Below are 12,708 nucleotides of genomic sequence, written 5' to 3' on the forward strand. Positions count from 1 at the left end.
AAATGGTTCTGAAGGCAGTCCTGCCTTAGAGGCAGATGGAATGTAATTTGTTACCTGCCAACAGATGGGTATTAACCTTATTGATTAACAGAATTTAGGCAGAGATTTTCAAATACTGTGTCATAATCCAGTAAAGCTCCCCCTACTACTCTGTGTTTGCCTGCTCTGACTTCCAGAAATTACAGTGTGTTAAATCTGTTAAAAAAATACAGCATTTTGTTTTGCTTGAATCAAAGATAATGAAGCTGCATCTGTGGGAGTTACAGAATGTTATAATGCTCTGCTGCCTCTGAGGCAAACTCTGAAAATGTACTTTTATTTGAGTTATGTTGGCTGCCTCAGAGAAAGCTGCAGAATGTTACACAATAAAGTTCTGCTACTTCTGAAGCAGCAATATAATATGCCACAGGATTTGCCTCAGAGGCAGCAATGTAAAAATGGGCATTAAAGAAAAACCATCCATAGCTTTTTTACAGTAACAAAATAGAAAGTCATATTGCACATTTATATCTTCCATACAAATTTCTTGCAGTCAGAACATGCAAAGACAGGGGGTCTAGGTGGAGCTTTACTGGATTGTGGTGCTTTATCTAACATCTCCGCTTAACCTGTACTAACCAATTACGTTCATCCCTGCCTGTTAGCTAGTAACCAATTACATTGTACTGTCTTCAGAACCATTTTGAGTAGTGTTTTGGCACACTATCTGATATTGAGAGTTAAATGTACAAACTGAAAATCACAATTTATGTTTGGTAGGTGGTGTTTGTTATCGATAGGGATTTTTAAATGAACTGTAAGATTAACTGCTTTGAAGGTAGATAAAAGGTTCTTCTTCTCCAGATATCCTTTAAATGAAAACTCACAAAAGGCATACAACTTCGTCAGTTGGGTCAACCTCAATATAAAGGTGCTCCGCAATGGCTCTCTTATATTTTATTAACAAAAACAGCGCTGTGATACCTCTTGACGTTATAGTTGTATTCTTACTGTAACATTAGGCCTTAAGTCCATCACCAGTGGACATCCACAGAACTGAACAATCTACAACACTCTGTCCTCATAGACTGCACAATCAAGTCAGTTTTCCAGTTCTACATTAATCAGTGTGGTAGATACCTCCTGGCACCTACTGCACCATTTTAGGTGGAATAGGAAGCAGATCAATTAAAAGCTGATTTCAGCCTCATGCATTTGTGAGAAGTAAGTTAGTGTTTTGTTGGTTCTGTGGCTGTGCACTGGTAATAGATTTAAAACGACATCTAGAAGAAACACAACTAAATTCAAACAAGAAGCTTCTGAACAGGAAGCTGCATTTGATCTTTTCCTGACCGCAGGCGGCAGTTCGTAAGACAAATTTTAGTCGAACTCCCTTTTTCTCCCTAATGAACAACTTCTGGTTTCAAAACAAACTCATCATGGTTTATCAGTTGAAATGATTTTGAAAAACTGTAAACGGCATACCACAGACATTATGAAAGCAAGTGATGGAGCTCCCTGTGTGTAAATAGCAGTTCATGCAGTAACTTGACGTCATTTCCAAACATCGTTCCATAGAAAGGAGCTGTTCTCTTTCACTGATGCTCTGAATATCTAATATGCTTTTTATCTGAGTCAGAAATATCTTATGACTCCTTTTTATCTGGTGCTAGAAGGAATTTTTTGGGGAATAATTTTCAAGTCCTCTGAGCCATCAGTGAGCAAGAGCCTCCCCATCTGAACACAGCCAAACTGCAGTGCTAAAAGAATCGTTCATGTTTATGTGGCTGACAAAACTCAAAGCACTATTTGTCATTCTAATGTGCATTTGTCATTTGTTCAGGATGTTTTGAAAGGCCAAGAGCTTGAAGACTTATTGAGTAAAAGGCCTGCATCTGAAAGTATGGAGATTAGAAGGTAAGATTCTGGGCATGTTGACATGGTGGCTGGGTTGTGAATGTTCTCACAGAGTTGTGGTTCTGATGGTGTGGATGGTGGCACTGCCAAGTGCTCTGAGGTTTATAAACATTGTGGCAGGGCCTGGGGCTGGGGCAGGGCTCCTGACTGGAATCATCCCAACACAAGCTGCACGCCTATATAAAGCTTTCTTTCTGATTGCTTTTTTTCTTACTGTTTTATGAAACCACTGCAAAGAAGTTGTCCACTTTGCAAAAAGAGACCTAACCATTACAATCAACATGTGTAGGAGAGGTTTGTTTGGAGCAAAAAACAAAACAAGACTTTCAAGCAGTGCATATAAATCAAAGTAGCAGTTTCCATTGCCAAAACATATAAACTAGGTAAAACAACATTTCATTGAATAAAAGGGTAACAGTACTATAGGGCAGTGTTCAAAAGGCTGCATACCTCTTACACAAGCTTGTCAGGACTACAGACATAAACCTTTATACATTTATTAAGGCTTATTCCAGTAGGCTTTTGTCTGTCAACTTTGATGCCCAATCACATAAAACCAAATAGTCACATAGCACACAATAGTCAGATGACATAGTGTATTAGAATTTCTTCTCCCATAAGGTTGTTACATAACTCTCTTTTTAGTGAAATGACAGCATTTTTTTTTTGTATTAATTTAAATCACACGGACATATTGCTGATGACATAGAGCTCAGAATGTCAATGCAGAGAAGTGTCAATATGTAGAGACTAGAATTTCTATTACATTCAAAACCTCCAAAACCTCCAATATTAAAAGATTGACTTCTACACTGTAATAAATCCGTAAAATTTATGGTAAAAAACAGCAGCTGTGGTTGCCAAAATTTTGCTGCAAAATATACGGTTTTATATACAAAATTTATATGACATTACAGTATTATTTTTGGCAATCATAAATTTTACATTTAATATCTGTTTTGTTCACAGTACTTTTCTGTTAAAAAACAGATTAAAAAACAGCACCATAAAAAAGCCATAGTATTTACATAAACAAAATAAAGAAACATTGTTTTGCCATAAAAATAACATGTAAATAATGGGACAAATGAGAGAATGGAGACTATATATATAAATAATGGCACTATGAGATATAGCCATAGTGCATATATAGCCATATTTAGATATAGCCAAACCGCATCCTGTATTAAGCCCTTAAAGGCAGGTATTGCTGAAAGGAGTAAAGAAAATGTGCAGTATTTGGGTGCCACACTCCAGCACTTGGAACACAGGCTGACTGTGAACTTTCCTGACCAACACATGTCTCATTACAAAATGCACAGAAACACAAACACTCACACACAAATACACAAAATAATCACCCAAATAATGCAACCCAAAATCAAAAAGTCTCAAAGACAGAGAAAAACAAAGAAACTCTGAAAATCACTGAAAATATGGAGCAGTGAGACATGCCAAGAGCTCCCTAATGAGTCTCAGCTCCTCTTTACAGTAAAGATATGTAAAAATTTGTATTTCGGCTGATAAAATTATTTACGGTATTTCACAGTTTTCAACCTTTTTAGAGTTTACCGTCATTTACTGTTAAGGTTTTACAGTTTTTCACCGTAACATTTACAGATATTGTTTTTCCCGTATAATTTTGTAGAACATGTCTTCAACACAAAAAACTTCATTTGAGATTTATCTACTGTTAATTATTCCTCTCTTAATCATACTCTATACTCTAGCTGTACTCTATATGATGAAGTCATTAAATGAATAAAATACAGCATACAGACAATAATAACAGTACACAAGAAGATGCATTTGCTATATATAACAGCTCAGCAACATGTAAAGTGAAATAAGGAAGGAAACTTACTGGCGGTCCTGGTGGTCCACTTGGGCCAGGCAACCCGATATCTCCTTTATCACCCTGTTATAGAGAAAGAAACACTTGAGCATGATTATTTATTCAGAGTTCCACACAATTTAAGCCAGTTTTACTAAAGAGTACTCTCAATAAAGATCATAAAAAGCAGTAGTGAGAGGCATCACAGTCACCAGTAGACATCATTAATCAGCTCCAAAGCTCAAACGTGAATGGAGAGGGGTCTTTGTCTTTGATTGTGTTTTTAAGAGGGGACCACCCTCCTTTAGCCAGATGCTCAATAAGTTCATCTGCAAGGCAGAGTAAACAAGCAATTAAGGCAGTTTAACAGTTAAACAAGTCTCTGTTTTCACAGTCCAGCCAACAGCGGCAGAGAGCAGGAGGCTATTTAAGTTCCAGAGTGTGTGTTTTCTTGCAAAGCGCCAAGTCTCACTGGACACATAAAACCAAGTCTTTCATTATGAGACACGGCCACTATGACAAAGCAATAAAGAGAGCAGACAATTTTGCTCAAGCAGAAAATGTCAAGAACTGAAACCGTTTTCATTATTCTGACCACTGTGTGTTGTATTTGTATTTAAGCTGTTTTCATAATTTTTAATAGCACTCCTCATTTTCCTATGCGGAATATTCTGTAGTCAGATTAGTCATACATAATATCAAGACAACAAGGTGTCTAACTATTTTGGCAGCTCCAAAAGTGTGGGAAGCCGATAGACACTTTGATATATCTGAGGCATGTTGGGCTGGACAGAAAGCTGGTGATTAAAATTGTCTATGACTTTGTTTACATCCAGATCTTCCACCTTCTCAAGGCTCATAAAAAGTGCCAGAACCCAAGCTTTTCTTTACGGTAGGAAAACACCAATGAGATGCACGTAAATCTGAACTGCAGCAAAACTTTGGAAGCCTGCAATTATGCACATACACAATTCATGCATATGTAGACACATGCACACATACACACAGAAAGACAACCTGTTCATTTGGGTCCTGTCAAAACACAGAACTATGTGTTCCACCAAAGCTTAGAAAAAAAAGCATTACAAAAAACCAACAAAGCATGATCCAACACCAAAAGAACTGCTGCAGTGTTGTAGTTAAAAAAAACGTTCTGTTATTGAATATATACTGTTATTAAATAAAGAAATTATATAAAATATTCAAATATTTTTATTATTTGATAAATTGATATTACTTGCCAGAAAATGTCTACATTTCATTCAAAATACTTAATACAATACTTTTACAGATAGTAAATTGGACCAGATTAGATAATTATAAATAAATAATTTAAAAAAAATGAGAAACAGATCCATCGTAATGTTGCGAGAGGAACTGCACAGCACCTCAATGTTTGATTGATAAAATTTTTCCAATGACCTTTTATGTTTTTCCACTCTATTGGCCCTTATTTCTTAACATTGTATGAAAACAGGCTGAATGACTGAATGACGTATGATGTACTAATTTTCTGAATTATGAACATTTCATACAATGTGAAAATGGAACATGTTCTGAATTGTCATGTGTATAGATTTTTATTTCCTGAGCTCTTATTATATCTTACACAAATCAAGCATTTTTTTTACAAAGAAAAATTATTAGGCTTACATTTACATGCACATGTACTTGTCATGAGACATGAATAGCTGGTGACATTTGCCTGCTTTCATTTTACAACCAGATTTGACTATAACATCTTTGATAAATGAGAATCATTTGTAATTCATACGTTTCTTTCTAAATTATAGATGTTCTATTTTTCCTGGAAATGTATATAGTAGGTGTAGGTGCAGTAGACTCTCTCAGAATGTTATACATTACAAAAAGTGCAAGCCATGTTAAACTTTCTATAAATGATTTGTTGTGTTCCACCAGGAGATTGGCAGCAGGTTTAGCAGTGTCAGCCAGATGTAGTGCCATAATATCCTACAGAAGCTAAAGTGCCTCTGAAAGTGAAATTGCTTTGTAATACAGCAATTCAAGACCCTGAATTTGAACATAAAACTTGTTTCCTTTTCATAATGATGAAGTTTAGTTTAGTCCTCCTTTCAATGAACTTCAGCAGAGGCCTTTTGTTACTGTGAAAAGTAACCATTTTCTTATTTGATTTCATTCATCTTGTTATTGTCTTTTGAAATTGCAGCAAGTCTTACAGTGAGTTCTTGTGACGTGGGAGCTGATTTCTCTGTATTAGCCGTCTGTGTGTGTGTTTCTTTTAATTACACAGGCAAAAACGTTGATTTTGGCAGCCAAACAAGGCATTATAATCACACTACCGTTCCATTACAAAGCACAGCTTCAGAGAGAGAGAGAGTTCAACATACTCTGCCCAATTCTTCCAACAAGCAGCCTAAACCAAGAAAAGTTCTCAACAATGTCCTCTGGGTTTCCAGTCCACAAGGGTTTGCTCTATTCTAGTGCTCCAGACATTATTACCTGCATCCTTGATTACTTGACCCGGTAAAAATGATCTGGGATTGAAGAAAAATGCCTTTGGCAAAGGGGTCCAGAGAGCCAGCTTGAGAAGCATGGCCCTGAATGATTTTCTGCTCAAATGCAGGGTTAACATCGATCCATTGTAATCCATACTACATTTACACTCAGCAAGAGGCCTCCATCCACCATCAGCACTTACTAAAAATAGCTCTCTGAAAGATGTTGTTCACCTCAACGTCTCCAATCTGAGTGCATCTGGAACAAGTAACATCCAGACAGGAGAATTACACTGTCATGTGCCAGGAGACGCAATTGGTCAGAACAGCTGTAATCTGTGTTGGGATCTGGACTGAACTGTATATTTTACGCTGTGAATGAATCTGACCTATATCCATAAATTAATATAACAATTCTGTCACATTCACAAAAACCTGACTTTGACTTACTTCAGCATGTCAGGAGCGAGGGGCGGATTGAGGAAGGCGGACGCATTCGCTAAAACACGGGTTCTTTTAATTAAACAGCGGCAACAAGACAAACAGAGATGAACCTAGACATATTAAGCTAAACAACAAGACAGAGAACTGGAATATAACGAAAAGGAGAATAACACTAAACGACAGGACCTCACGGAGAACACGACAAAACAAACGAGAAAGGAGAAACTGTGGAGACAGACGGACAGACTTGAAAACACGACTGACTAAACATGACAAACGAGAATGTGAATCAAAATGTACGACAAACAGGACGTGACACAATAGGGCTTAAATACAGAGACAAACGAGACACACCTGGACAGATAACGAGGACGGGTAACACATGACACGGACGAGGAGGCGGAACAAAGGCGGAGACTCGAACATAAACAAAACGGAGCCATGTGCAAATAAAGCACATGGCGGGGACAACAAACTGACAGGACGAAGGCGTGACAGATGCCCCCCCCAAGAACGCGCAACTCCTGGGCGCGTACTCCTAAACCCCCCAGGAGCTGGCACAGGAGAGGGCACGGAAAACAAGACAGGACAACAAACCAACGGGTGACAGGACTCAGGACAGGACGGGAACAGACACAGGAGCTGGGGACACGACAGGACCGAATATACTAGACGGGACATGGGACATGACAGGAGACTGACAAAGGGGGGCCACAAGAGACGAGAACGGACTGGACAGGACAGGAGTGGACACATGGGAATTGACGGGAGACTGGACTGGAGACAAGACAGGGGACTGAACGTGGGACGGATACGGAGACTGGACACATTTGGGGACAGAAGACTGGACATGAACAGGGGACTGGAATGGAGACGGGACTGACGACAGGACCGGGTGCTGGGACTGGACGGGAGCAGAGACTGGTGACAAGACACTGGACAGGACAGGAACATTAGACTGGACAGGGGTATGTGACTGGACAGAAGACAGGACAGGTGACATGACACTAGACGGATACGGAGACTGGACATGAGACAGGACAGAGGGTTGAAACGGGGACTGGACAGGACTAATAGGGGACTGGACATGAGACTGGACAGGGGTCTGAAACAGAGACTGGACAGGACTAACAGGGGACTGGACATGAGACTGGACAGGAGACGGGACAGGTGACTGAACGCGGGATGGATACCGTGACTTGACATGTTTGGGGACAGTGGACTGGACAGGAGACGAGACAGAGGGTTGAAACAAGGACTGGACAGGAGACGGGACATAGGGTTGAAATGGGGCCTGGACAGGACTAACAGGGGACTGGACATGTTTGGGGACCAAAGACTGGACATGGGCAGGAGACAGGACAGGGGACTGGAATGGAGACAGGACCGAGGGTTGAAACGGGGACTGGAGAGGAGACGAGACTTGAGACTGGACAGGGGGTTGAAACATAGACTGGACAGGGCTGACAGGGAACTGGACAGGACTCACAGGAAACTGGACTGGACTAGGTAGGGGAACAGGGACCAAGACATTCAGGGGGACAGACACAAACACAGTGACAGGGACCGGGACAGACACAAAGGCAGAAACGGGTACAGGGACAAGGACAGAGACGGGAACCAGGACAGGGACAGACAATGGAACCAAAGTAACAGGGGGGTGCCCAGGACTGGCTAATGTCTGTGTGGCAGTCTGAGGAACCAGCCTGGGCACAGTTCTGGGGATCGGCCCTGAAGTCCTTCGGGCCGACCTACGGACATGGACAGGGGAGGCCGTAGCCACAGTCACGGGGACAGGAGCGGCCGTAGCCACAGTCACGGGTACAGGAGAGGCCGTAGCCACAGTCACGGGTACAGGAGAGGCCGTAGCCACAGTCACGGGTACAGGAGAGGCCGTAGCCACAGTCACGGGTACAGGAGAGGCCGTAGCCACAGTCACGGGTACAGGAGAGGCCGTAGCCACAGTCACGGGGACAGGAGAGGCCGTAGCCACAGTCCCGGGGACAGGAGAGGCCGTAGCCACAGTCACGGGGACAGGAGCGGCGGGAGCCGCCATAGTCACGGGGACAGGAGCGGCGGGAGCCGCCATAGTCACGGGGACAGGAGCGGCGGGAGCCGCCATAGTCACGGGGACAGGAGCGGCGGGAGCCGCCATAGTCACGGGGACAGGAGCGGCGGGTACCGCCATCACAGACACTGGAGCGGCGGGTGCCGCCATCACGGGGACTGGAGCGGCGGGTGCCGCCATCACGGGGACTGGAGCGGCGGGTGCCGCCATAGTCACGGGGACAGGAGCGGCGGGAGCCGCCATAGTCACGGGGACAGGAGCGGCGGGAGCCGCCATAGTCACGGGGACAGGAGCGGCGGGAGCCGCCATAGTCACGGACACTGGAGCGGCGGGTGCCGCCATCACTGAGACAGGAGAACCTGCAACGTCCTCCTCGGAGGCAGGGGAGCCTGCAGCGACGTCGTCCTCGGAGGCAGGGGAGCCTGCAGCGACGTCGTCCTCGGAGGCAGGGGAGCCTGCAGCGACGTCGTCCTCGGAGGCAGGGGAGCCTGCAGCGACGTCGTCCTCGGAGGCAGGGGAGCCTGCAGCGACGTCGTCCTCGGAGGCAGGGGAGCCTGCAGCGACGTCGTCCTCGGAGGCAGGGGAACCTGCGACGTCGTCCTCGGAGGCAGGGGAGCCTGCAGCGACGTCGTCCTCGGAGGCAGGGGAGCCTGCAGCGACGTCGTCCTCGGAGGCAGGGGAGCCTGCAGCGACGTCGTCCTCGGAGGCAGGGGAGCCTGCAGCGACGTCGTCCTCGGAGGCAGGGGAGCCTGCAGCGACGTCCATGAAGACTGAAGAACGTGCGACGACGTCCACGGAGGCAGATGAATCTGCGACGTCGTCCACGAAGACTGGAGAGGCGCGTGTCGCGCTCACGAAGATAGGCGCGGCTGGAGGTGCCGCGCTCTCGAGGACAGGCGCAGCTGGAGGCGCCGCGTTAACTAAGACAGGCGCGGCAGGAGGCGCCGCGTTAACGAAGACAGGCGCGGCAGGAGGAGCCGCGTTAACGAAGACAGGCGCGGCAGGAGGAGCCGCGCTCTCGAGGACAGGAGTTCGTGCTGCTCGCCGGGCTCGCGCTGGAGCTGTAAAGGGTTTAGGGGGTTTCACAGGCGCACCCATCAGATCACCTCGAGGTGCGCCCCTGTTAGCCTCAGGCCTCAGAGGTACGGAGGTGAGGCTAACAGCCCCTACCCTTAACGCCCCCCCAAAAATTTCCCCGGACCTGAGGGGGTAATCCTCCGTCGAGGGGGGAACTCCAGCACGGTTCTTCCGCCGACTCTTTCGACTCCCGCTGGCGCAACGACTCGATTCCCGAGTCGACTCCACCGCTATAGGATCCGGAACAGCGCCAGGCAGGAGCTGGAGCCGGCGACTCCATTCCGAGGCCGCTTTCAAAGCCTCCCCCACAGGATCTTTGGGGCCTGTGCGGAATGGAGTCCGGCGAACGGCACACCCCTTGAGGTAGTAATCCGCGCTAGCTGCGTCCTTGTGGTCGTACATTCTGTCAGGAGCGAGGGGCGGATTGAGGAAGGCGGACGCATTCGCTAAAACACGGGTTCTTTTAATTAAACAGCGGCAACAAGACAAACAGAGATGAACCTAGACATATTAAGCTAAACAACAAGACAGAGAACTGGAATATAACGAAAAGGAGAATAACACTAAACGACAGGACCTCACGGAGAACACGACAAAACAAACGAGAAAGGAGAAACTGTGGAGACAGACGGACAGACTTGAAAACACGACTGACTAAACATGACAAACGAGAATGTGAATCAAAATGTACGACAAACAGGACGTGACACAATAGGGCTTAAATACAGAGACAAACGAGACACACCTGGACAGATAACGAGGACGGGTAACACATGACACGGACGAGGAGGCGGAACAAAGGCGGAGACTCGAACATAAACAAAACGGAGCCATGTGCAAATAAAGCACATGGCGGGGACAACAAACTGACAGGACGAAGGCGTGACACAGCAGCTCATTGTAAAAGTGACACACGTTTGGGCATGCTGTGACAATTGATTGCTCCTAACTATAACTTACGTCTTAAAACATATATAACATGAGGTGTTCAATGTGTGTACAGTATATGATCCCTATAGGTGGGTTAACACATCACCTGGTCACATAATGCACTGAGGAAGAAATAAGGCCATCCGTTATGTTGTCCGTGCCTGTGCATTCGTGCTATATTGGGATAGTGTGTAATGGAGATTTGTAAATAATTCAGTGGACAGTGGAATGTAAGATATCAGCCTTTGAGGCCAGAAATTACTGCTTAATGATCTTTTAATCAAAGCCATCTTTAGAAACCAAATTATTATACCTGTGTTCTCTTTCATTACTGGACCAAATTACAAGTAAAAATCAATGATGAGAGGAATCTGTAACATTCAAAGAAGACTCGGTTCACCCCAAATTACAAGGTGGTGGTTACAACCCCTCACACACCCATGTAAAGCCTTGTCCATGATAAATAAAGCATCTCTAGGAAGCGTGTGGGCAGTACAAATGCCTGCTTGTAAAAGTCGGCTTAAAATCAGGTGCCATTATGACTTTTTAATTTGTCAGACAGTCTGATGATTATGGAATCTGTAGTTTGTTTCAAAGAGCTCAGGTTTGGAATCTGTTTTGGAAAACAAATGTCACATATATTTATTTTTTTATGTGGATAAAACAACACAAAACTAACTAACTTGGATTAAAACCCATGTAATCTTCAGCAGCTCCATCAACGGAGCTGTCAGTTACTTTAATGGTAGCACAGCCTTCAATTTAGGTGATCTCTGAAACCTAATGAAAGGTACATTGAACTGAAAAGCCTTTTACTACATTCATCGGTGGTTAATGAAGTTCAACTAATCCTGTAAATGAGCTGAATTTGTACGAAACGCAAGTGCTTAAATATTTATAAGGCATCTATCATTGTGCCGTTTCGGATCTAGATCGACAAATAGTTGTAATCAGAGCGATGCTGGGATCTAAAGGTTTAATGTGCATTTAGTCTTTTCCTCATTTCAAACCAATTTATGGCCAATCAAGCATTTCAGCAACAAGTAAAAAGGGTCTGTATTCTACAGCTACACACAAAAGAATGAGAAATGGGATATGAAGGAAAACGATAAGGGTGTTTGAAATGGGTGTAAATTGGCAACATGGGCTCAGCATGATCCTGCTGTCTTCCAATTCTCAAGCAAATTGATCCAAAGACGATGGAGAAAAAGCAAACTGTGCAGTGAACTACACCAGCTCTTTCTGTACTTGCCGCTTAATGACCTCCTAAAATGATTCACATACAAGTAATGTTATTTTCCTGGATTACAAGAAAGTAAAGCATGTGCACAGACTGACAGACAGAGAGGGGTTGTAACTGCTTACATTTTAAATTATGTTTCCGCATCCTGTTATTTTTAATGCAGGAAACACACTTTATTTAAGCATTAAACATAAGTCATTTTATAATATATATATTTGAATGTAGAAAAGCAGCATGTAAAGACATATTTATGATTCCCCAGTAGAGTTGAAAGAGTTTCCCCAGTAAAACCTGGCCTTTTCCAGTCCAGATTTTCAGTAATTTTATTATTGGCCATCAAAATTATTCTCCTTCGCATTTTCCCCCAAACTCTTCCCACACTAGTACAGACATGGTTTAGTGAACTGCAAAACCTGTTTGTAGCTGCTCTCAGCCATCCAATTAAAGCTATTACCACCTATCATTTTTGTTCATTCTTTACAGAGTTTAATTATTTTTTCCACAGGGTAATGGTCTCTCATCCTCAGACAAAAGCTGGATTCTGTAATTGTATTCCTTTTGTGTCCCCATCCCACACAAGCACCCGCTCACAGTTCTAAAAATTAAATTATGGCCATGTTTACATAATCAGTTTAGAAAAAGCAATTTTTACTTTTTATATTTTCTCAGATAAATAAAATGCAATTCCGAAGATGAGAACCTAGAAATGCCTCTGGTTTCTATGCTGATTGAGGCTGGC

General features: G+C 43.7%; 1 protein-coding gene across 1 annotated transcript in view; it reads right to left on the reverse strand.

Annotated features, from left to right (window-relative positions):
* Nucleotides 1-12,708, reverse strand: part of si:dkey-225n22.4 (collagen alpha-1(XXI) chain) — a 106,067-nt gene that overhangs the window by 24,952 nt on the left and 68,407 nt on the right. The window contains exons 19-21 of the mRNA XM_066683329.1: nucleotides 6,411-6,466; nucleotides 3,978-4,059; nucleotides 3,761-3,814 (exon numbers count right to left, since the gene is read on the reverse strand). Coding sequence (XP_066539426.1) covers nucleotides 3,761-3,814; nucleotides 3,978-4,059; nucleotides 6,411-6,466 — 192 coding nt within the window. The remainder of the gene's footprint in view (nucleotides 1-3,760; nucleotides 3,815-3,977; nucleotides 4,060-6,410; nucleotides 6,467-12,708) is intronic.

Source organism: Hoplias malabaricus, chromosome 10 (assembly GCF_029633855.1).
Source record: "Hoplias malabaricus isolate fHopMal1 chromosome 10, fHopMal1.hap1, whole genome shotgun sequence".
In the NCBI taxonomy this organism is placed as follows: Eukaryota; Metazoa; Chordata; class Actinopteri; order Characiformes; family Erythrinidae; genus Hoplias; species Hoplias malabaricus.